This window comes from Oreochromis aureus, linkage group 1, assembly GCF_013358895.1.
Source record: "Oreochromis aureus strain Israel breed Guangdong linkage group 1, ZZ_aureus, whole genome shotgun sequence".
Classification (NCBI taxonomy): domain Eukaryota; kingdom Metazoa; phylum Chordata; class Actinopteri; order Cichliformes; family Cichlidae; genus Oreochromis; species Oreochromis aureus.
In genome coordinates, this window is record NC_052942.1 from 30,963,005 (window position 1) to 30,989,686 (window position 26,682).

At 39.4% G+C, this 26,682-nt stretch overlaps 1 protein-coding gene and 1 long non-coding RNA gene across 2 annotated transcripts in view; one reads left to right on the forward strand and one right to left on the reverse strand.

Annotated features, from left to right (window-relative positions):
* Positions 1-442: 442 nt before the first annotated feature.
* Positions 443-11,769, reverse strand: LOC120440257. The gene is made up of 3 exons (XR_005613112.1): positions 11,708-11,769; positions 4,074-4,201; positions 443-529 (listed from the first exon to the last, which is right to left on the reverse strand). It is a non-coding gene; the product is annotated as an uncharacterized LOC120440257 (long non-coding RNA).
* Positions 4,197-26,682, forward strand: part of insyn1 (inhibitory synaptic factor 1) — a 42,172-nt gene continuing 19,686 nt past the window's right edge. The window contains exons 1-2 of the mRNA XM_039612405.1: positions 4,197-5,171; positions 5,278-5,653. Coding sequence (XP_039468339.1) covers positions 5,510-5,653 — 144 coding nt within the window. The 5' untranslated portion in view covers positions 4,197-5,171; positions 5,278-5,509. The remainder of the gene's footprint in view (positions 5,172-5,277; positions 5,654-26,682) is intronic.

The window sequence follows — 26,682 nt, forward strand, 5'->3', positions numbered from 1 at the left end:
TAGAGGGAGAACAGTACCATACAGATCAACAAGGTGATACACAAAGTTACTTTTAAGATTTTTTCAGTAGATGTATCTTTCATAACTTAATATGTAAATATATTTTCTAGTCAAAACACTTTGCCATCCAAGTTTTTGATGGCTTGATAGTTTTTTTGGCCACAACTGTTTGCATATCTGCTACCTTTTTGGGCAGTTTTCTCTGCAGATGTTTTTCATTATGCAATTAGAGTACTGCTGAAATGCAAATCTTTTTTTGTTTTTTAGTGAAGTATTTTTTTCCAGAGAGTGCCAGTGTTTTATCCAAGATCGGGTAGCCTGTATGTACTTTAACGTTTTGGAGTTAGGTGCAGTATTATTGTGTAAAACTGTAAATATAAACCAATTACAAGCCAGGACAAAGTTTCAAACAAATATGGAAAACTGAGGAAACAGCTAGCCTACCTCTATCCAAATGACAGTAAGTTCTTGAAGTCTCTGCCAATTTCCTGGCAACCTCAAGGTGATGACAAGACTGCCAAGACTGAACCTGGCCAACAAAAAGAAACAATGCATTTGTTTTTTGTGGAAATCAAAGAAAGGAAAGACAACATATAATTTTAGTGGCATTGGTAGGTTGAATTAATTATTTTAGAATATAGCCAACCTCTCTGTTTCCTCTGGTTATATATTTTACTCCAAGATACTATAGCATTCATCCCACCTAGTCATCCTACCCAGCCAAACTGTAATGAAAATACTAAATCCCTTCCACAGCCTCAAAAAAGCCTCTTGAGTCTTTTAAATGAGAAATTTTTTGACTTCACTGGGAGATAAACTTGTTTGGAAATACACAATGCAATGCAAATAAAATTTCTCCTGGCTTCATTCTTATGGTTGGAAACTATTACTATAGTTTCTCACAGGTAACACCCACTCTGCTGTTTATATATGTATTTGGTGTGTGCGTTTGTGGGTCTTTGCCTGCACGTATTGGTGTGTATCTCTGTGTATATGCATCTTTGTGTTTGTCAGCCTGTGCCCAACTAGAAAAAAATTACGTTCTATAAAACGTCTCTATAAACAGCATGGCACAATAAATCCAAGGCAGAAATATTAAGTGGAACCAATATTTTGCTGGACTCACTCCAGATTTCTAGTAAAACTCACAACTTGTGATGATCTTAGCATTAAAAATATATATTTTAGAGGGGGAAATAATCCAACTCCATTTCAGCCAAGGCATCATTGTCATGGAGCTATCTGCGTTGTGCACCTGTGCCTTTCTACTGAGAGGTCATTTAGTTTACATTCTCTCTTTTAGGCAAAGCTCTATTAAATACACCATGCATACCCAAGCAAAAAAGGATTTTTTGCAATGTCACAAAGAAAGAAAATGACTGGGAGGAAAAAGTGCTGCAAACTGTTGCTGTGTTCTAAGAAGGAAGCCTCCCATATGTGCAGAGAAACGAAGCAGTGAAGCTACAAAGGAAACATGCTCAAGGACACCTGTTCCTTGCAGGGAGCAGTTTGTGAGAAGCATCTTGTCTGTGCAACACTGCACCAGTCATGTGTGAATGAAAAAAAAAGGGAACAGGATCCACTCCCTTATCGCCACATGGAACCACAATGTACTTTTGAACGTGATGACATATTAAAAATTTGATGGAGTCCTAGGATGACACAGCGTGACTGTGTACTTAGGAAAGTACAATGCCGACTTTGAAGCATTTCTTTATGACATTATTTTTAAGCCAAACTAGATCACTTATTGATCAAAGAAAACAGCAAAAGGTAATTACTACTGTAATTAGAAGTACAGCATCAGCATAATGTCTGTGATGCTGGTACTAGAAACCACAGAGGACTTCAAAACAAATTCATCTGCATGAAAGACCCAAGTACCCTGAATCAACTCAGCATTTCCCATTACAGTTATACCAAGGAATGTGAAGCCATACGAGTATACTGAATATACCAGCCTATATATACCAGTATAGACTGAAGAAGTCACTTGGATGAGCGACAAAACGCTTCTCCCACTGAAAACGCTACATCCAGATGAACAGAATCAACTTTTTGGGGCATACTACTGTAGGTGGAAGTGATAGAGTTGAGTTGCTTGTGGGTGTATCGTTTACTGTAGGGCAGGTGTGTGAAAACAGTATCGACACTATGATTATGATGACTAAACTAACGTTATATGTTAGCAGTTACATTATGTAGCTATAAAAGCAAAATTTAAAAAATGGATATCAAATGATGCTGCCCTCAATGTGGCTTAGACATGCTCCGTAGACACTGCAGCTATTATCGCTTTTTTAATCAATGTCACACAGTCACAGCTGGTGATTTTAATTATTTTTTAAATATAGTTGTTCTGGTTGTATTTACGTTCAGACCTTATGTCTGAACTCTAAAAACAATTACCAGACCTTTGTGACCACAGAGTTATATATCAGCATCTGCACAGAGCCTCTGTCTGTTCGCCACAGCTATCTGCCAAAAACTGCATTTTCAAGAAGCTGACATTTTCAATTGGCTTTTAAAATATTAGTTTCATATTACGTTGATTATGGTTGTGTTACGTATGGCTATGCATTGTGTAGAAATATAAATTTTGATAAAGAGGACAAGGGAGGAAAAAAAAGTCAGCATGGTCCTCCCTTCCTATTTTTGTCTCTCAGCGAGATGAGGTCATCAAACACCAACCTGCTTTGTATATTAATGATGCAACAGCCAGGGTTCTTTGGACACCCTGTCCCTGGAGACTGCTCGTCTGGCAGCAGAGGAAGACTTCATCTTGATTTAAGAGAGATAACACCCTCGACAGAACTGTGACAAAGGCTAGATAGGCAGTGTGAGAGGAGATAGTGAGGGAGTGTCGACACCAGTAGAGAGGAGAAGACAGGACAGGAGGGAGGCAGAGGAGGGACTGTGTGATACACTGTGCCTTTAAAGCACCAAGCCCCTCCTCCACAGAGCCAAGCAGAAGAGCCGAGTGGTGCTGGCAGGAGCCTGAGCCCAACGATAAACTCTGGCATCAGCTTCCCTTCATCCAGCAGTGAGCGAGGACACAGTGAGGGCGTAGGGGCAGAGGGACAGGGACGGAGAAAGAGTGACAGAAAGAGAGGGAAGTGTGAGAGAGAGGCAGAGAGAGACAAACCAGGCCGATAGACAAAGAGGGAGAGGCTGTCATAAGAATCACACAGCTCCTTTTTCACAGTAGCAGCTCAGTTGATCTGTCTGCTGCCTCCCGATGTAGGCGAATGCTGAAGGGGATGACGGGTGGTGTGTTACGGCAGCATAGCTATCTGAGTGATGGTAGCGGCCGCAGCAGCATCACAATCCGAAGCAGGGGCTCTTCTTGCCACTCTGGCTCTTAGTCATCTTCAGCGTCCGCTCTCCCTTCTCAGAGTGCTATCAGGGCCATTCATCGTTCCCATCTCATGCCTCCTGCCTCCTCCTCCTCCACAGCTTCATCCTCCACTTCTACTCATCCTCTGATGAGCCACAGCCTCAGAGTGAAATAACCCTGCTAATAGAAGCTTCTCCCTCTGTCAAGACAGTAAGTACGGGAGGAGGGGGGGAGAACTCTGTGTGTGTGGGTAAGGGAGAGAGGGAGTGTGTCTGCGTGTGTAAGACAGAGAGGAAAAAGAGGGAGTGAGAACGGCAAGAAGGAGAGAAGATGTTGGTGTGTGCGATAGAGGGACTTCTAAAGAACCAGCAGGTTGTGTGTAGCTTCAGTGATTCTGCTGTGCCTGGACAGTAAGCTCTGGGCATAGCAACAGCAAAGTGATGCACAGAAAAGGTGAGTAGGTGTGCGTCCCAGCGGATGTGTGTGAGCGTGTGTGAGCGTGTGGAGGTGAGGCAAGTGCTGCTGAAGTACGAGATGCATTTTAACAGAAGCAAGAAATAATCAACGCAGTTAATCCCTGACCATATCTGAGTCTTATTCACCCGACTGATGCTGCTTTTCATGCTGCTATGATTTAGAGCAAGCTTTAAAAAAGAAAGGAAGATGAGACATGAACGAATAAGTGATTGCTTTCCTTCCTGTATGACCAGGTGCCATGTGTGATTGGCCAGCATACCCTGTGGCAGTGGCATCGCCCTGGATTTGGCGAGAAGCTCTCCCCCCTGCTTGTTCTCTGGGGCTCCTTTGGGAAGCTTTCATGGGATTTATCTTGTCCTGCTGGATGGCACGGAGCTCTCTGCCTCTCTGAAAAGAGTCCACAGAGAAAACATACATTACACGGATAAGAAGTAAAATAATTATCCAATCACAGCACAAGCAGGCAGACCGGGTTCCCTTAGCAACAACTAAAGGAGACGAGAGAATCCTTTTCTCTTTCTGCTCCTTTGGTTTTTGGGCACACCCCTGTGGACTGCTGTGGGTCAGTCTTTTGCAAGAGGACTTCAAAAACATTTTTACATAAGACAAGCTATCTCCGAAATTCCAGAGGAAGGTGCTCATTTGCCTTCAAGTCAGCTTGTTACTGTGTCTCATTGGCACAATGAGTTTTTTGTTATGCCTCCACAAATTCGCATCGAAAGTCACACTGCACTGGCTTAGAAATCAATTCATTTTGATCCCACGCCACCTGGAATGAGCCCTGCATTTTGGGGGAGATTTGACACTGTGTGAAAAGACCCACTCTTACATTTCTCCCTGTCATGGACAAGAAATGAAGGACAACATGATTAGGTCATCAACTGCAAAGAAAATGGATGAGAAGCAGAGTTTATTTTGATGTGAGTTTCTACTGAGAGTCTTTTTTCCTCGGAGGAGGTTACACTGCACTTGACAGAGGAATATTCCCTTTTTTAAACAGGAGCTGTCCTTTCTGTCTTTTAAACAGTAGCCCTCAGTAATGGACTATTTTTAGAAGGCAAATCTTGGCCCGCTACCAATAAAATCGAACACGATCATTTTGAGAATCGAGCCACTGCTGGGAGTTTTATTTTTCTATTTCAAAAAGGTTATCGTGAACCCTTTCCCTGTTTTCACTTTTGTATGTTAGCCTGCCATTATGCCACTGTGTTTTACACGTAAAAAAGAGTGTTCAGGACAAATGGAAGAAAGAAAAAGCCTTTTCCCTGTATAGACAGGCATTTTAAATAGCATCTCCTTGAGAACAATTTCAAATATATACACTGACACATGAGATGAGTTGGCTCAACATGATTATGTAAGAGTTTCATACCAGCTTTAGCCCATGAATTTTCCCTCTTCTTTTTCGATGGATTTACAGCATTTGACTTTTCCCATGCTCCTTTTCTCTTCATTTTTGGAAGTGTCTTCAAGAAGGCATGGATGCCAGAGTGTGACCCTGTGCCGAGAGTGCTGGCGAGGCAAGGTGTTTTGGCTGCCGAGGTGCTTTTAAGATGTTGAGGTCTCCCTGCGTGGCCGGGGCCCCTGTTCGGATCAGTAGCACTGAGGCTCCTTGTAGCCAAAGACATGGACCCCGACTCGGCTCCCCCACGCCCTCAGCCTGTTGGCCACTGGCTCCACGTCACCCTGTAAAGGATGTCCCTCAGCAGAGCTCCGGCCCGGGACACCTCTGAGACCCCCAGCCCGAGAGAACGCATCCGCAGCCACATGAAGATGGTGATTGATCAGCTGGAAGGAATTCTCAAAGAGCTCAAGGATGTGGCCAAGGAACTCCGGGAGGTGAGCATCAAAATAAGTTTACAAATATCAGGCTTTTTCATTTACAGAGGACTATAGTAAGGAAGAAAAGCAGGCAGGGAGATGACAATGGGTGCAAGGTGGGCGTGCTTCTCTTGTAAGCTGCATTAAATTAAGTGTAAAATTCTTTTTCTAGCATAGAGATATTGATTAAGATTTGACAGTGATGAGATCTAACTTTTCTGTGTGTTTGTAACAAAAGAATGTTGTTTATTACAACCACACCAAGGCTTTTCTGCTCTTACAATAAGCCCACAAGAACACAGTTGCTTATGGGCAATTACAAATGTCCTTCATGTGTTCACTGGTGTCTTGTGGGAGGTACAGTAGATGTGAAGAGCCGCTGAAAAGCAGCAAAGCCAGGCTGAAAGGAAATACAGACACAGGCTTAGATAAGATACATGACTTAGCGCCGCAATAGTTACATAACCATTTTGTTAAGAATCAGCTGGATTCTTACTGTATTTTTGAAACTGCCATGGTAACACTGTAATATGTGCATTTTAGTGTGTGTGTGTGTGTGTGTGTGTGTGTGTGTGTGTGTGTGTGTGTATACACCACAAGGTCTGAACAAGGATCTTCAAAGAGACACTATGTGTGTTGTTATATGCACGTACAACCATGTAGACTTAAAAAAAATCTGCGTGATGTTTGATAATCAGTAGTACATCTGTTTATGTGGGAAAGTACAAAATCTCTTTAGGATCTTCCCCCTGCAGTGTCCTCAAAGATGTGAGCTCTTCTTGCAAAGCTCTTCTGCAAGAAGAGATGAAGGCAGATATAGACAGAGACAAATGAAACCTGAGTAAACAGTTTTGTCCGACCCATTCCATATCCTCCAAGCTCATGACATGATTAGCCTCCCACCTGCTTCTGGGATCGACACGTGTGTCTAAATGTGTTAAAAAGGCAAAATGGTGGATGTTGGTGCATATAATCACCCGAAGAAGGAGGGGTGTGGGTGGCTATCATAACTTAGTTCATCACCCCACAGGAACCTTTCCCCCCACATTCTCCCTGACTCCCAGCTCTGTCCTACTCACTACGCTCTACTTTATGTACTTGCACAGTTGGAGGTGCAAGGGCACCGCTTGCAGTGCACCTTCTCTCTGGTGAACAAGAGAAGTCGGCCCATGAGCAGAAGTGATTGATGGTTATGGGACAACTGCAAGTGGAATAATGCTGGCTGGAGCTATTTATAAACAAAAACACAGGCTGTGCCTCTGCCAGCTCCAGTGCATATTACCATTCTTATCCCAGACCCCATTAGAGAAGGCTCTGCAAAGTGGCTCAAATGTCATTTTTTATTGGAAGAGCACATTCCCACATATTAAAATGGTTAAGGAATCATATTAACTGAAGTAGCAACTGTGATACTGGTATAAATATCCTACAATTAACTGACCTTTGGGGTGGGAGTCTGTATCAAAGGGAAATGGAGAAATAGAATCAGTGTAGTGCTATCAGATGCATGGAAGCCTAATGTTCCATAAAATCTCTCATTCTTGGCCACATGAAAGGAACACTATAATAGACAACAACTGTCATATAAATAAATGATGAATTGCAGTGTGAATGTAGTGAAATAAATAACTCAGTGGAGGAGCGGTAATGACTGATTATCACCCACAAGGTCTTTGGGGAACTGAAGATAGAGCTCTGAGGAGTTAAAGCTGACATTCTAAAGGAAAAAGCTGCCCAGATATTGGGAACCTACGAGTGTGTTACTAAACTTACTTCACGGTACCGCTTTCAAAGCTCAAGATCACATATGTACCATGTCACTGTGCCAGCTGGTCAAAAGCTGAAACCAAGACGCGATTAAAACATCTAATTTTAACACATTATTAGTCATGTTGCCAAAAAAAAAAATCTACTTACATTTAATTTTCTTTTCCTCCATATTGCCTGCAGTGTTCATTTAGATCATTTAGTCAATGACGTTAAATGTCACATGAATTAAAACACTTACTTTTGGGAGGTTTTCTAATTATACTGTCTGGATTTTAGAGCATTATGTACCCACAGTTAAATAATGTATCCTCTGCGTTTTTAGTCGATTAAAGTAAAAAGGATAACACTTTCAATACTCATATAAAAGGGGAATCTCTTTGTGAACAATATAGATTTTTTTTAAATATGTATCACTGCAGAATTGTAGCCTTCCATCAAGAGACGTCATCACTATCTAGATTCTCAACTCAATATAACACTAGATAATTGGCACGAATAAACATCCATTAAATTGCTGTTTAAACACTAAACCCAGTCAATGTGCTGTTATAAGCTAGGAAAATAAGGCACAGTTTAAAAATGACTCAGTGCTTTTCTTCACCTTCACTCAGTCTTCCCACGAGTGACTACCATTTCTCATAAAGAGAGAAAAAGACTTAACATGGGGTCACTTTTGGGTCTTACTGGTTTTGACTTTCAGACCTCACCATTCCCATCAATAAGCATTCTTTCAACAGAGGATGTGCTCAACATCTTAAATGACACCAAATATAGGTTCACAATTGTTGCTAGAGTTTGAGCACCCATACAGCCTAAATGAACTCACCAAGTTTAATGCAAATCTGTATTATGCAATTGTACAGTATAGTGAGTGCATGCCATTCAGATTTACTTTTTTTTTTTATTTGTTATGAAAACAAAATATTTCTGGAAAAAAATTTCACAAAGATGGAGCTGCTTCAGGAAACTTTCAGGAAAGACTCAATGATTGCTAAATTAAAAAGCAATCTCAAGCAAATTTTCATATAAAGGCGTGCTTCTGCAAAATCTTCACACAATACACGGATATCTTCTCCACGCTAGTCATTTGGCTCAAACATTAACACTACAATCACCTTTAATTCATACAAATTAAATAACATGGCAGCCGGTGAAAAAGCACCACAGTACCTGACTGGTTTGATAAAGCTTGATCTGAATGCCAGCTGCACACAGAACAATATATATAGTTCCTCATATTTTGTGTTAAACATTTTAGGAAACCATGCCATATGGTTTTATACTCACATAAATATAACCGATTATGATAATACTACTAAAACTACCCATATGCACCTTCTAATATAATCGTGAACTTATCCAATATAAATTCTGAATAATCCTAGTGTACATAAAAATGTGATTATGGTACGAATCTTGAAATTGGAAGACTGTAAAATATCAAGGTTTTCCTTTCCATGCTGCAGCAATGTCTCAGGCAGCAAATCTTCCTCACATGTTGAAGAAAAATGTAACATGGAGCACGGGTAGTTTTTCAAGATTGCTCCCTTCAAAAGCCTATTACTGTCAACTGCAGCCTGTCTTACTTGTGAATCCCATTAAGGCTCCATGACAGGTAAAATGAAAAGGACCTAAAGGAAGGACATTGGAAGGTAATATACTGATAAACTACTCCATTTGTAGTAATAATACTGGCAGGAGTGGCGAGACTAGAGGAAATAATTCATTTAGATATCATGTCAACCTTGGACTTTTTGCAAAAATGGCAGCAAACAGAATGCAAAGTAACCTCTGAAAGTTATTGAGTTCTTACTTTTGCTCAAATAAAAATTTAAAAAGAAAAAAAAGGCAAATATAGAAATGCAAATGTTAGAGTGAACCCGTGATGGTTATTGGAAAAATTGGGAAATTGGAGATTAAAATTAAAAGAATTTAATGAAGTGCTACAGAAATAAAAATGAGGCACAGGAAAAGTGTATTATATTTGTTTTAAATGTTATGCACTTATGTGGTACATGTATTTTGACTTTTGTTGCCATGAGTCACTCTTGGAAATGAGATTTTTTTACCTGGATAGATAAAGGACTAATAAAAAAGCACCAGTGGCATCAACTAACGTAAAAGGTTTTGGCAAATTATATTGAAGCAAATACAAATGATGGGCTGTTATTATGTGAACATGGGTTTTATGCTATATGATAGCAAGAGCAGAAAATACTTCATGCCTGTGCTCCTCTCAAGATATTTAAACACAGGAAGCTAATCAGGAAGAGAGGAGATAATATAAGCTAGAAAAAAAAAGGCAATTATCAGAAGCATAAGACATCAGAGAACTGGCCTCGATCAGTCAGCCTTTTGGTAGTTGTATGCATATGCTCATGTAATGCTTAAGAGCGACTTACTACCCTGAAGGAGGAGGATAGAGGCAGCAACAAAAGGCAAGCGTCAGGTGAAATCTGTGTACTCCAAATGTCAGCTTTTTTTTCCCCCAGCGATGATGTATTGAGTAACAGTTCCATTAATGGGACTGGTCACTAAGCCGTTTCAGAATTATATAATAGAGATTTCAGTGTGTCATTAAAGGCACCAAGTGACCAAAAACAAACAAAAACAACAACAAAAAGCAGTCATCACCTTTTTTTCTTGTGATTAGCACCAGCATCTTTTGCTTTTAATTTTTGCTGGTGTTTTAACAAGAGAACTTGTGCTCAACAAGCTAAGTTCGCCTCTAAATGGCAGATGCATGCGGCACAAATGGGTGGTCTATTTAATTTCTATTCATCACCCAATACCATCTGCATGATCCCTCTGGCCTGGCTGTCAAATCAAGACATCTGTGCTAAAATGGAGTCTGTCAAAGAAAACTGCCATGTAAATTATCTGATCGGGAAGGCTACTATATTGTTTTCATGTGCGAGGCATACGTAAATGCCATGTTATTAAAGCCTGGTGTGGATAGTGAGGTAACCAAGCACCTGGCCTCAGCCTCAGAGCCATCTGCCAAGCCAACAAGCCAGTTGTGTCTCCTGATCAAGTCTGAAACCAGTTATGACACATCCATGTCGAAGTGGGGGTGGGGGCACAGTGCCCCTCTGCTGAAGCTACCATGCTCAGCGCTGAATGAAATCTGTTCCAAACCCAGAGGCAGCCTAAGGGAGACTCAAACCAAAATCAAAGGGCCTTTTTTTTTCTTTTTTTTTTAGAAGAAGAAGCCATATCCTCTCCTCACTCTGTTCCCTCCCCTGCTGCTGCTGCTACTGCTGCTGCTGAGCAGAGCAGGGAGCAGAAAACTGCTTAGCAAGAACACTTCAACATTTAACCATGAGAGTGGCTCTTGTAATCACTAGCACTTTAACTCAGTGAGTAGAACAATATAGAGGACAGTGGTAAACACACTCTCATACCATAACATTGTTGAGCCTATTACAAGAGAATATTTGCACAATTTAAGGGCATAGCAATGGTATTAGGAAATCCCCATGTGGAAAATGGGCCACTACAGAGTGATGTAATAAAGTTCCATTTATTTCCAAATTTTAGATCTGACCCCAATTGACATGTGTCTAATGAAATATCTTTACAGCAAATTTAAAAATATAGCCGTAATGATAAATGAAATCTTGGGAAAATTCAGGATAATAACTAAAATGTTTTTCTAAGACATACATGCCATCACGCTGGACTTACTACAGAGCAAAAACCAAAAAAAACTGTCTATTTCTATTAATACTCATGATAACTAATCAACTTGGCATGTGAATGGGATTCATTTTGTTTGTCCAAACGGACGCCTACAATAAGAAATTACAATGTAATAAGTCACAAAGCTGTGTTCAGATGTATCATTTTCCACAAAACAACCATTTCGACTTGGCTTACTGCATTGTGGGTTTTACTGCCCAGTTAACCACAGCCCAGTGATCTCCACTGAGGATGGCCCAGCCTGTTCTCCACTACAGAATCCATTTACTTTAGATTGAGGCAAGGTCGGGCCAAGTCTCTGACATGCGAACATGCCGACCAGCTGCTCCTTGCAGGTCAACGATACTCAGTGGCCAACAGTAAAAGCTTAAAAACACACAGAGAGAAAAGTGCCCTTCAACCTGACATACCTGGGCCAAAGTGTTTCATCTTATTAAAAGCCATTTGGAAGAAATGACAAGTACCCGCCTGCTGTGTCTGTCAATTTGTTCTTCCTTGACTGACCTCTTTTGTGCGTGCAAATTAAATTCCTAAATTAAACTTGGTGACGTGCCTCCAGCAGAGTTCTCCTTGCTCAGGAAAACAAGAAAAAGCAGGTACCTTTTTTTTTTCGGGCTGAATTCAGAACACCCTGCCATCTCCACATCTGTGTTGCTGCCTTGAGCTGAGCTCCCCATGAGTTTGTCCATTCCTGGAAGGAAGCAGGGGTTCAATTATTCTCAGGACTGAAGAAATTGCTCTTTGGGATTCAAAGTGAAAAACCAGATCATCTGTTGATTGGCTGATTTTAAATGAATTCTGATATGTCCACAGTTATTAACAAGTGACAAAAAGATCACTGCTTTAATAAAAGGACATTACCTTTTATTTTTATTTTTATTCCATGATCACACTATTTAAAAGTAAGCAGTTTTGAGGACTGCAAGGGGATCAAAGAAGGAAAGGACTAGTGGTAAACAATGTGTTAAGACTTAAACAGCATCTAACCTTGAGAGCTGTGGAAAGAATAAAAACTGCACCACGCAAAGCATTCCCCAGAGACTCTTTTACCTAGCTCTGCTGTGGAGCTCCAGCATTCTTTCGGATGCAGGCCCAGCATATTGACTAGCCCATCGTGCCTGTAAGACCCACTGGATTAGGTGGCCCTTTGAGCTCTGCCTCCCTCCGTGAACCCTGCACTCAGCACAGACTGTAATGAGGGCTTTAGGTTAGACCTCTGCTGAGATAAACACTCCAAAAATTGTGCTTGTTGTGTTCATTGATTTTTATCAGCCAACACACCTACTGTGGGCTAGTTACAGATAAAGCAGTGAAAATTTTTACCATGCATGTTTGTACTTTGTGATTCAGCCACAAACCCTTTTGCTTGTCCCAAGGCAAGGATAGAGTCAAACAGGATGAAAAAAGGGTGTTACAGGCAAAGCAAAGAAATACTGAGGGGAAAAAAGAGAGAGAAAGGGAGAGATGACGGGCGGATGGAGATAATGGTTTCTCCTGCTGCACAGAATTGCGACAGACTGGGTGGAACAGCTTAGATCAATTGTTGCAATTGTGCTCGTTCGTGGGCGTGTTTAGGATTGTTTTGGCCTATCTCTGTGCTGTGAATAAAACCAGTAGACTGTAGTTAATGGTGTGAAAAATGGCATCCATCGAAGTGCACAAGCAGCCTCCAAGAATAGCTACATCATTTCATTGTGTCAAAGCATACTGTACGCAGAGGGACAGCTTTCTCTCCATTAGGCCATCAGATTGTGTTTTACTAAGGTGTGGATACGTGATTTTATAACTGTTGAGATACATATAATGCAAAATAAACCGATTACTATTATGATCAGATTTTGAAGAGGCGCTATATTTTTCTTTATTTCCATTGCCTGTAAAAACGCTCAGGGCAGCATGGGCCAACCCACTCACCAGCGGTGCAGCTTAATCCAGCTACAATCTTTGGAACTGTGTTATACTGAGGGATCATCAGGAGGCTTTTTTTGTCATTCCTTTTATTTTTAGCCATAGTCTGTGATGCATCATAAATCAACCCAGTTTCGAATGAGATTGTTCAGTTTTCACCAGCAGAAATAGCTCAAGTTAGATGGCACACTACTAAGCAACTGGACCACTTCTAAAGCCTTTTAAGGGCTCAAGTTTTTACACGTCCGTCCTGACACATAACGCCAAACAGGTTCTTTCAGATAACACACAACAGGTGTTTTAGTGCTATTGATATTCAGCATTTCTGATATTTCCACCATAGGAAAATTATTGTGCATCTGGTATTTTGTTATGCATGTTAGAAAATCCTGCCAGAAACTGTGTGACAAGTTACAACAGTATGACTCACTTCTAATTCTGGCTTGGCATGTGTAATGTTGCACACTGTCTTAGTATAATTAAAAATGTGTTGTTTACAATATAGAGCCAGGATGCAGCTGTGACAATGCAATTGGGTGTTTTATTTTTAATCAGTATCAGCTATTAGTTTGTAAAGCTATCTAACCTGATTTTATCAAGTGTACAAATATCAGAGGGACAGCTCGGGTTGAGCAATTTGGAAACCCAGTTCTGGAGACAAGACTGAGATGGTTTGGTCATGTACAGAAGAGGGAGAGATGCCAGGGAGAAGGAAAAGAGGAAGACCACAGAAAAGATTCATGGATTTAGTGAGAGAGGGACGTGCAGAGGATTGGTATGATAGAGGAGGGTGCTAGGGTTAGATGGCTGCTGTGGCAACAAGGTAAGTCAAGAAGAAGATCCCTACTTGACTTACTAATTAGTCCAAAAGCAGCATTTTGTAAAGTGGAAAGTTTACTGAGCAAAGTTTGTAATTGTAAAGTGCTCGAGCAACAGCCCACTTAACTGTATCACTCAAATGAATCATAATAAAAAGGATTATAAAATTTGGCAGTAATTTGTCACAATTAAACAAATAAGGTCTTGCACAAAAAATAATTATATAAAGGAACATTTATCATATTCAGGGACAAGTCAGTGTTGTCTTTACTTCTTTCGCACTTTTATATAGTTGATGAATTTACACTTTGTGAGTTTAAGAAGGATGAAAGTTCTCTGGTAAGGTAAAGCCAGGTTTTATTCTCAATTATCCCATAAACATCTTTATGTGATAACGTGTACAGTTTTTAGTATCACAAAACACAAATGGTCAATTATTCTGTAAGAAAGTTATTGATTTATACATTAATATTGAATCTGGCTGTTTTATTACCATTATTACCATTCTAACATAAGTTTCTGAAAATATGTACTCAAGTGTATTTTTTCCACTATTTTTTTGTTTTTTAGATTGCATATTTTTAATTTCATTACTATTACACAAAATAATTTTGGATATGTGATGAATATAGGTACAGAACCTGTAGAGAATTTTCTGGGGATAAATGACAGCAGAAAAATTACCGCTTCAGTACGATGATAACAGAGTGTATAAAAGAGGCATGTCTCCTATCGAAGTCTCAATTTGGCTTTTGAAAAGCATTTTGCCAAGGCAACATGAGAACACTATGGAAGTAAAAAGTCACTGGAGACACCATGTGCTTTTCCTCAACAAAACTATCAGATCCATTTCTAGCAACTGAGTATTTAGAATAGAAACAATTCCTCACTAAACTATACAATTTAAAAATGCTACGTTACTGTGCAATATAGGCCTTATGTTCTTTTGAACATAAACAAAGATCTGTTTCTTTTACTGGTACAAATCAGAGCAGATGTGGTGTACTATATACAGTCAAACAGATTACAAATACTATAAAAAAACTAGTTTAAATTCTTAATTCAGTGTCTGCTCAGCAGGGAAATTAAATTACATCTTGAAAAATGTTCTCAGAGAAACACCCTTATCCTTTTTAATGTTTAAACACCTCGGCTACTTTATTTCCCCCAACGGCTAACTAGAAATGCAAATGTTCTTGAGGGATAAGCTTATGCCTAGTGTCATCCTGTTTGGTTCTTTCATGAAGTTCCTACCTAAAATGGTTGGTTTTAGTCGATGTTTGTCTCACTTTGGAAATGCTTTGTTTAAATTTGAAGTAGAAGAGCTTGTTAGGGGCTTTTCACAGTCTGGGAGTAGGTTTTTCTTTAGATCAGGATTTTAGTGGCCAGTTAAGTTTGTCTGGTAAGGTTGAAATTTAATTTAAGACTTGTAACATTTACTTCAAGTAGATTTTTTTTAAATTTTGTTTCTACTGTTTTGGAAATGCAGCATAAAACTGACACAACTGTGTGTGGTGGAAAATAGGATTAGCTGAATTTGCATTCGGTTCTGTGATTGCAAGATCACAGACTCTTGGGAATAATAGGAAATACAAAGGTAACACACCTTGCAATGTGTGCATCGGAACTCTACAAATACCATAACATTAAATTCTCTTACTGGGATTATTTTGAATCCCCTAATTAATGCCAACTAGCCCAGGATCCATTTAACATTTAAATGTCATTAATTACTTCACATTGTAAAGAGTTGATCTGTCTGAATATTTAAGCAGGTGGCCTACAATGTCTGATGCTATGCTAATCTGCATTGTGGACCTATGCAGAACCTTCTTATCAAATAAATCTCAATTTTTTGTTTTCACTTAGTATGCAAGTCAAATTTTGTATTTCACAATGAGAAAGAATGCAGATGTCTACTGACCTTAAGTGATGTGCAGTTTTTGGGATGATATCATTACCCTCCAGCTACACTGTGCTTCAAGTACTACAGAGCCAACTATATTAATCATCAAAAAACAGTGAATCCTGCAAAGTTGCCTCATAGACATCTTTACTAAATCTATGAATCACAAAATCTAAGCATTCATATAGAAAACAAGCGAAGCAAAACAGAATGACACACAGATCTTCATCAAGGCGTAGCACCTGTCCACTCAGGGAGCCTTTTTGCATGCTGAGAGCCAAATGAATTAACAAGTACTTAAGAGATTCTGTGTGTATGACTCTACGTTCCTACATTAATGTGTTTTTTTTCTCTTTGTACTTCTTTGTGTACTACATCTTTAGCGGTTTTGGCGAGGTGGCTAGTTGTTGGCTTGCATACTGGGTAGCTGGTATTAGGTTTTGTTGCGGATGGTATCCAAAGGGAAGCCATCTATCCAACATAGATTGAGGCTTGTGCCAGTAAGTGTTGGTGGAGCAGGTGCTGAGGCTGCAGGTGAATAAGTTGGCCATGAGAATGAGATATACTTCCAGAATGAATTCAGCTCTTCTGTGATAGAAGAAACATTTTGTTCTCTGAAAAGCAAGATGTAATGGCAGGTCATTACATCTCGCCTTTCTCATAATGCTGGTAATGTTAACACATTTTACTACAGTCATTCTAAAGAACAGCACCTTCAAATCTCTTTAAATTCAATGCCTTCAAAAGCAGCTCTGTGTTTTTGGAGCCTTCCTCTGACTCTGTTTCTCTCATTGCTTTGCACTGGCAGCTCACACTGACAGAAGCACGGCATGGATGGCTGCCACCACTGTCATTGTCAATAGCATGACAACACACTATCTAATGCAGGGCAGGCAAAAATGAAACACGCACAGCAGAGAGGACAGGCTAATTATTCAGACACACAGCTAAGAGCAGAAGGGGACATAACTTGTCAACAAACTGTTTGGGTGATTAATTTTTTTTGTCATTTGCGCAGTCACCTGTGTAGTTGGCGGTTTATGGTGATAAGATGACGAAGAATACTGACTTTTATGTAATGCAGCAAGGTGTAAGAGGGTAAAAATATAATGAGTCTTTAGTCTGCTGTTATTTTTAAGGATCTTATCTGGCGAGGGGGCTGCAGGTTCGTGTGGGCTGTGAGGACCATAAGTTACAAGGTTCTGATTAGAGAGATAAACACTGGAAAAATACTAATTATGATTATGCAAAAATAGATTAAAAATAACAATTATGTGTCTGCTCTATTTTCATAATTGTGCTATGCCAATGATATATTTTCATACATTTTTTTATGTGAAAAAAAATGTATTAATTCTTGGGAAGAGGTTAAAGAAACAGGAAGATTAAAAGAAATATCATTTTTCCGTGGTTTATATCCCGAACACAGTTTTAATAAAATCGTACAAATACTGAACCTCAGCCTTTTTACATGACATCGAGAAAACTTACATTTGTAAGAATAATGATCCAGAGACCCAATGTCTGCATTATGTCAAATGTTTGAATATAAATAAAACCGTATACACTAAAGGACAACAAAACCCCTTTTTGAGAAAGTTGGCCACAATAATCATTTGTTGTAAGCCATTTTTATTCTGTTATGTGTTTTGAATTGACAAGAAATAAACAACTTTTATTTCATAGACTCTTTTTGATACAGTAACGCTCATTAATGCATTTTTATAGAAAATATCTTCTGTCTCTTGCACTGAGCAGGATTCAAATGATCCTGCGCTTCATTTCAGTGTGAAATAAGTGATAGCTGTGTTGTAGTGTCACATAAAGAAACTGTTTATGGCCACTTGTGTCTCCAGTGATCACAATTTTTTCAAATCTCTAGGAAGCCTTTTCTGTTGTAAAATGACTCTATTATATACAAAAAGAGCCATTTAGGGGTTAAAATGCTAAATGCCTAAAATGAATCTCTTTCAGCCTCGTTAGCTAGATTTGTAATTATCAATTGCATGACCATCCAGCTATCTAAGTTATTACTTAAACCATCTGCATTTTAACATCTCTGAAATAAGGATTTGGAGAATATTAGGCATATAATCACTCAATGAGGTATCTTAAATTAAATAACTTACAAAGAAAGGAATACATGCTAATGGTAATTGATTACTGACTTAAGTAATTTTAAAACAACACTGAGAAGATGCTGATTAGTAGTACATAGAATATCCCCAAACTAAACGTTTTACATGACAACATAAATTCAATAAGATCATCTTGTGCTCTTGGGTACTCAGGTAATTTAAAAATATTTTTCCCAGATATTATATATTAAACTGAAAAAATTGTTGCTAAGTGCATGGGCTGATGTAACCCATGCACTTATGCATGCTCCAATAGAAAAACAGTGAACCCTTAATAATAACAGCTGATTTTAAGATAAAAAATAAACACGAAAGCCACTTTAAGATTTTATTGATGTGATGTTCATCTTGATACCTATCATTAAAGCTTGACTGACTGACTGATTAGCAGGACTGTACTGACCTCGTGTAATTAGTACTTTAATTTTTTCTTTCAGCTTAGACTGAAAATACATCACAAAATATAATCAAACCCTCCACCCTGCTACAGTAATCCATGGTTAACTGTGGCCATTTCATTAGAGAATTCATTATGCACGACAAATTCATATTCATCAACACCAACTCAGGTGTAAAGCCACACATAACACATACAACACATTCACTTTGACACAGTAAAATCCATATTTACATGCTGTGTGTGGTAAGGAATGCAAAAAAAGAAGAAGAGCCTGACAAGTAGACCCTCTCTGCTGTCCTCAGTTCAACTATGAGTCACAGTTTTGAGGCTTCTACTGAGACATACAAATACAGATGGAAATCAGATGGTTGGTAGAGATACTAAGAATGACCTTTCGGCTGGAAGAAGATATAGACGAGTTTTGTTAAGTGTTAAGTTACTAAACCACACTTGCTCCTATGGTGACATATGACGATGAAGAAATGTTATATCCTATATTTAATCCATTCTGCTGTCTTTGAATTTCTTGAAAATAAAAATGGTAGATTTATAGTTTAGTCATTAAAACAGTATGATGATCAATGTGTGGACCAGTGTAAAAAAAAAAAAAAAAGCCTTACAATCCATGTGATCAAGGACTAAGGGTCAATCATGACTGGAATGACTGTCATGCATTTTTTTTGTACTACCACATAAATCATAAAGCTCATTCTGCAGCTTGAGGTTTATTACCAATTCTGTGTGCATCTGTGAATTCCCAAAAGGCAAACTACGTGACTAATTGACCTAATGTTTAGAGGCCGTCCTTGTTTGGCTTTAGAGCCATTGATATGGATTGTAAGGAGGAGGTGAGGAATGATGAAGCAGAGTTGAGCTGCACTGATGACCTCAGGAGTGGCTGCTAAGGTCATAGCTGAAATGATAACTTCTAGAATCAGCTGTTCATTTTTGCAAAGAGGGCAGCTTGATGGAGTGGTTTGCCCAAAGTCAGGACTTTCAGAGTCAGGTGAGGGTGAAGACACAGGTCACCCATTGGTGGTTTTGAGTGGGGAGGCATCTGTCAGCACAAAACAAAGAAGATGAGGATACAGAACAGCACGGCATCCGACGTCCAAAACTGACTGTATAGGGGTCTGTGTGTGGAGAGAAAATATTTACAGACTAAAAATCAAGAGATGAAGTGGAGAAGGCGGCAGTGTGAAATCGAAGAGGAGAGAGGTGGAGCCACAGACAGACGGGGGGAAAAGAAAAGAGAGACAGACACAGCGAAGGCTTATCTCTTGGCCTGCAGACAACAGTTCTTTTTCAGAGCCGCAGCTCTGAAAAAGGGTGGGGGTGTCTCTTTGGGGTGCATGAGCCAGAGGGTCAGCAGTTCATCCCATAATTCTATGATTGCAAGTCAGTTGCAGATGCTCAAAAAATAATAAGAATAAAAATAAACAGCTATCCATTTAACACCTGTCATTCCAGCTTCTGACAACTAGAGAGGCTGTTAATCAAAGCATATTTGCTAGGGTTCTCTTTACCCATCTGTGCACTTGCTTGTTTGTTTGTTTTTAGATGTTACTTATATTTTAACTGATACTGGAATTCACAAGTCCTTTGCCCCCAAGAAGCATCGGATCCATCTGTCTTGCGTCACTAATGCTTTGCACAGTCATTTGTAACAACCATAAATAGCAGTGGTCTACATTTAGTCAATGACATCTGCTATGACCTAAATGGAGGAAATATTAAATGGGCTGCCAGTGGCTAAATTTATGATAGCACACACACACTTTAAAGGGATCTGTGTTTTCTGTACGTCTAAATTACAAAGGACAATGCAAACACTAATCACTAAAAAAAAGCATTTAAAGTCACAATGACTTTTACTGGAGATCCTTTTTTCCTTTTAATATATCGTATTTATAAAATATTAGTGCATATAGTACATACAGCACTTAACATACAAATTTGTTCTGATCAATGTGCCCTCTCATTCTGTTTAAGATAAAGGCCCAACTTTGCTGAGCTGTCACTATGATGCTCTAAAATGTATTAAAGAAAGATAACTTGGTCCTAATTCTTAACTCTTTAATAACAAAGTTACAAAGTGTTAAATACATTTAAAAAAAACTCTCTTACATTTAGTTCTACTTTATTGTCAGTGAAGTTCAGGGAAAGGCATCTAACCATCAGGCCTCATATGTGAATAAAAGAGTAAGAGACATGTTAAAGATTGTAATTTTAAAACTTTTTCTTAATGTTCTGCTTTGAAACAAGCAGGAGACAGGATGACCTTTGTACATAACATAGCTGTGAATGTAAATCTCACACAAAGCTCTTTAACTCCACTAATTGATGCCTGGAGCAAAAAGAATTTTTTTTTTTTTTTTTAAATTGCTGCTTTGACATAACCACATGAAGGCTTTCTGGCACTCCTGTACAAGTACACCTCTGAGAAATTTGCATTCTGTCAACATCCCTATCCTCTTTTGACCAGATGCAGCCCATCCAGACACCTGGAGGAGGGCGACACCATTACCTCTCCTCAGTCTAATTGCATGGACATAGCATTGGCAGTTGGGAAAGGATTCTGAAGCCAAATTCTGCAGGAGAAGTAGCAGGGGCTTGATGGGCCGAAATTCATTCTGACAGTCACTGCCTGATTGACAGATTGCTAAAGGTTGACTGCGGCCTCTATGCGCCACAGGTAGATGGGCCTTTGCCCCGCCACCATGGGGCTCCAGGGAGATTGGCTTTGGGATTGGGAAGCAGGGAACAGCTCAGGAAACATTTAGTGTTGGATTTGAATCTGGCTATAACTGTTGGTGGTCAGGCAATTAGATATACACAGTGCAAAACACAGCCTCATGCTGTTCTCAGCCCACTCCTGCCTTCCTGCCTGCCTAAGCCTATACATATGTATGAGTTTGTGCTCACAAAGTGGAAAGGAGTACCAAACCAGCCATAAACTATGGCTTTTCTCATTTCTGAATAGAGGCTGTCTTAATAGATAAGATAATCATGGTGGGTGGATGATAGATAATGTAGAGGTGGTTACTATTACTGACACGGGTTAATAGTTTTTAATACATCTTTTTTGGCTTAATACTATTCATCGTACATTTTTTTCATACATATCATCTGACCTGCCATGCTGTTTGCTGCAAAAATTGCAATCTGAGTAATTACTTAAAATGAATTACATTGATTGCATCAGATTTTATGCACTTGGACACAAAAAAGGGATAAAGATCAATAAAAACTACTTTCACTTCACAAATATACATCCTTTTCTTTTTTTAAAAAATCAGTGAGCCTAGTGGAGGCAGAGGATACACTATTGATCTCTAACTCTAGGACACGAGTGGATATCCTTGAGGAATAAACTTTGTTTCACAGCTAAACTAAGCTACATAGCCTATCAAAACACACCATCTGTATGTGGGGCTTCAAAATGCATTCTACCACATTCCTGAACAAAATTACCACTAAATAAATAATATGTGCAGGCATTGTGAACAGTTTATTTAAATAAGATATACAGAGGTTGCAAATTATTTGATTTTTTTACTAACCTCTGATCCAAAAAGATAAATGTACTGGATTTTATTTTGCACTCTCAATATACATGTAACTCATCGTTGATACACAAAGGGAAAAGCAGCAGATCATTTCAGCTTGATGATCTTAAAAAAGAAAAAGAGGAAAGACAAAAACAAACAAATGGAGGCTGCCTCAGGTATCATCTCATTGAGGGGCATCGAACCACTAAAAGCGAAAACAAGCTTCAAGGAAGGAAGGAAAAAGGAGCTCTGGCACTGCTAACAACATTGTCACACAGCCCACCCACCCACTTCTTACCCTCCTTTCACACCACATTGTCAAAATAACTGTCAGAAGTGTTTCATTGCTCAGAACTGCTGGAGAAAATGTTGGCCTTTGTGGGTGGTGGTGTGTGCTCACAATATTGAGGACAATAAAGAAAGAAACAATCTGGCATAGCAGTTCAATTTAGCAACATCATTTATTTGATGAAAGGTGCACCACACCGCGTCTAAGCAACTTCTTATAGTGAGACTTCGTTTTAAAGCAGAAGAGAATTTTTCTCATGACAAACCTGCTATAAACTTTTGCGGCAGCCAGTGGCTGTATTTTCCATCTATTTTATACTTTATTGGATTTCCTGCCTTCATCTGCTATTGCTGTATTTAGTGTTGATGATTTCCATTGAGAGAGGAAAAATAGGCCATCGAATTCTCTTAATTCACCACATACACTCTGGCCCCTGTCATTTAATTGATAGATGGAAGCTCTTTCTTTTTTCACTTTCTCCCACTCCCCACATAGCTCTCCATTTATCGCCACTTTCATTACTCGCAGCAGAACGGTAAGTTTCTGAGATCAGTGCTGGATATCTGGAGGCTAATGAGTTGGGTGGATTGCAGTGATTGCATGAGGATATGCCTTTGCTATCTGGCAGTAGTGACATGTTCAGGGTGACAATAGAAAGATGAGTGACTAAAAGCTATGGCTGCTCTGACATTACATAGAATACTCTGATTTCTTTTTTCTTGCATTTATTCCATTTGTCCTGTTTGCGTACTGCTAGGATTTTATCAATAGATACTCCTCACTGACATTCTTATTGGTACTAGTCTAGACATCTCACACTAAGCTTGAGCTATCTGGGGTGGGGTTTTTCATGTCAGCCTGCTCTTGATTCAATAAGCCTAACAAGCCATTGCGTTTGTGTAAAACAGAGTAGCAGCATTTTGGACCAAGTAACTATTGTGGAAAAAAAGATTTTTACTGGCCTTTTACTCTCAAAGATTTTTGTAAAAGGAGTAGTTGTTAAGACGTGAAGAATATTATTGTTGACTTTATCTGAATTGTGCCCATGATTCATCATCTCTTTGATGCCTGTGGTGTGTCAGAGAGAGGAAAGGATTCTGCTTAACACCAAAATGATACCTGCAGAAAATGTCATCAATTAGAACCTTTCTGCTGGAAAAAATTGTCTTCTTGAATATGTAACATTCTAACCCTAACAGATACCCGTTACTGTTGTCTAGGTGCTTATCAGCAATTTGGTGCTGACAAGTCTGGTACTGGAACCACTTTAAAATTAGTGATAGGTGTTGTATATAACCAAGTGCCGACTTATTAATGGTTGCAGTTGTAAACACAAGTTTACCAATCACAATCGCCTGCATACTGGAGGTCTCGAGATACATTTTCAAGTTTACTTACTAATCAATGTATCTCAATAATGTCATGCAGCTTGAGAGAGTAAGTATTTATTAATGAGCCATCTCTGAGCAAAATCCCAGCAATACAGTAGTAGGATATGCTGGTGTAAGTGTGGGCCTGAAGCACCCTGCCAACAGCACTGAGGCATGTCATTAGAAGCACCCAATCCAGTCCAGATACAGGACTGTTGCTCAAGTACCGGAATTATGACCACAGGCAAAAAACACAAACACTGGTCCTCCAGCAGGTGTGGGAACAATTCAGGTCTGGTCAGCTCTGTTCTCTTAAAGATGGTGAGGCCAGTTCCTTATATTCTTCTGGTTAAATTTAGACCATTGTCCTCTGCTGCAGACAGAATACTAATAAGGCCAGTGCAAAGCCAAAGAGAGCTGCAAGAGACTCCGCTCCTGTATTCCTCCCCCTTTTCTACCGCATTAAAGCTTTCAGGCTTTCAGAACATCGTACAACTAAAGTAACCCGAACCATAAGTTTAACTGTAGCCCTGAGATATATTGACTCCTTCTCACACAATTATGAGCAGCTTTTGAAACACCTTAGGCATTTTAGTGACACATTAAAGTCACTTAATGGGATGCTGATTTTCACCACTGGACTATCCAAATAAAGTGTAGCCCATTAAATGAATATTTCATACGCATTTTGATGGGATCTATCAGACACTCTGCAAACATTACCTATTATTTATTGCTCCACTAGCATACTCTGATTTCCTTTCATTTTGCATTAGATGCAGTGAACACTTCTGAAGCCCAGCCATTTGTTTGACTATGTAAATAATTGAGCAGATACAGTATAGTCACATACATCATTGAAGAGTTGCAGATGGAAAAAAATCAGCATTTAGTTTTTCCCGATCAATCATATTTCTGAATGCAGAACTTTTTGTAATCTAACATTTACAGACACTGCTGATGTAGACAAACTTTTTACATAATAAAACTGTTGTGTTGTGATTAATGGTAACCCTTTGTGCATATTAAAAGACTTGTCAATCAAACATAGCATGTTTTAATCTTTGATTTTCAATAACATAAAAGTAACACATGGATAATTCATTCTACTCTAAGTGCTTGAATGGGAACCCTCGCTAGTTATTCGTGCAGCCTGAAGCCAATAGGACTTTTACTGTTCATTTCTGACCAAGGCCTCAGTTCAACACCAATAACAACACTACTCCAACAACTACAGGAAAAGCTAGAGTAACATTAGTGCCTGACCGAACACACCAACCCCCATCTTGTTCTCTCTTCCTTCCTTTTTTTTTTCCTCTGGTAATGAGAGCAGATGCCAAATGAAACCACTAAGCTAAGCAGAGCAGTGCTGAAATAAGAAATAGCTGTAACCAGGACACACTGGGTGAATATTTAGAGCAATGTACATATTTTAGCATGCCCTTTCATGTGATTCCAGGTTAAAGTGGATCATGAGTGTGCCTTCACTGATTTAACTCCAGGTTTGAGAGCAAGTGCATGTATAAGTACAGTAGGACAGTGCCAAGTAAGCACTGTTGACACTATGTGTTATTCTTTTCAAAGATGGGACGTGGGTTATGAAAGGGCATGGTTTCTGCCTTCTGCAGTCTCTCTCATGCTCTGCTTTTCTTATTATCATGCTCTTTTAGTCCTTGAACTCCCCTGAGTCTACAGAGACACTCCATCTGGGGTCTGAAGTCAGGGAGCTGGTACAGTAGGATAGTGCCTACGTGTCAGCATGCTTGCTTCGGCCTTGGCTAGTGAAAGAAGGGTAAGGAAGGGTAGAATAAGGGCGAGACAAGAGAGCTGCAGACAGTGAAGGAGGGAGAATTCAGGGTGCTTCATCATCTCCAGCGACAACTGCACACAGAGGGAAGCAAAGTACATGTCCACTTACAATCTGCAACCTTATCCAGCAGGCTGCCAGCTAGCGGTCACCTCGCAGACGTCTGGCCAAACTCATCTATTAACCCAGAACAGCTGGCCACTTCCCAGCTTGCAAGACTGCGCCTTTAATTGTGCTTGTGGTCTAAGGAGAGAAGAGTGGGTGGTCTGCCACGATTATATTCTTATTCCAATAATATACTGCCCAAGAGACTCAGTCTGACAATCATCCACAGACCACACGTGGAACACCTCTCATTAAAAAAAAACAAATAAAATATGAGACGGAAGTGTGTACTGTGAAATTTGATGTGTGCTTTACTGTTAACAACCTTAACTGCCTAACCTCCCACCCCATCCCTAACACAGTCGTCTCAACTGCTGAATCCTGCCGATGCTGCAAAATGAGCAGGCATCTACATAATACAACAAAACTAATTTCCTCATCTCCTGCTGTTCTTGAGTCCTGAGAAGATGAAAATATTCATTGCTGTTGTCCTGAACACAGCATAATCATCTAGGATTTACGCTTCTAGCTTGTATCAAATTAATTGTGCATGGAGTGAGGAGGGTCGAGAGAATATCTCATAGAAATGGATTTCACCATGTCATCACACAAATGTATGAAGTAGAACTATAGTCTTTGTTTTCTTGTCTTTGATCACAGCAGAGTGCACATGGTCGCTGCCTTTTCCAAAACACGGAAAAGCAGAGCAAAGATATGATGCGGCGTTGTATATTAGCTCGTTTCCAGGCAATGTCACCACAGAATAAATAGGGGGTGGTATGTACAGTATTTACATTGAAACAGCTAAAAAGGCAACACATGATGAGACTACTGCCTTAGGATTATCCAGTGGCTTTGAAGTCTTCTGCTGATGCAGTGGTTACTTTTGCCTGAACACTTAAGCCCCTAGATGAAACTTAGCAGGAATTATTAATGGAGGGCTACTTGCCTTAAATGACAGAAACAGACTAAAAAAATGTGCATGTTGGTTTGATGTTACTAACAAATTAGTATGATTCAGATTCTTTATTCGTAATTGCCAATTGTTTGTTTTTCCTGGGATGAAGAAATCAAAGTCTGAAAAATATAGTTTAAGAAATATTGCTTTTCCTGCCGGTTTGCTAATTTATTTTGGAGCATGGACAGTAAGTATTACTCCCCATAAGGCATTTCTACATTGACTGCACTTATTTATGGCCAACTTCATGTCTGCACCTTAGTTGAAGCCAATCTCTACAGGGCTTTTAAAAATCCAATTCCAAAAGAAGTTGGGATGCTATTA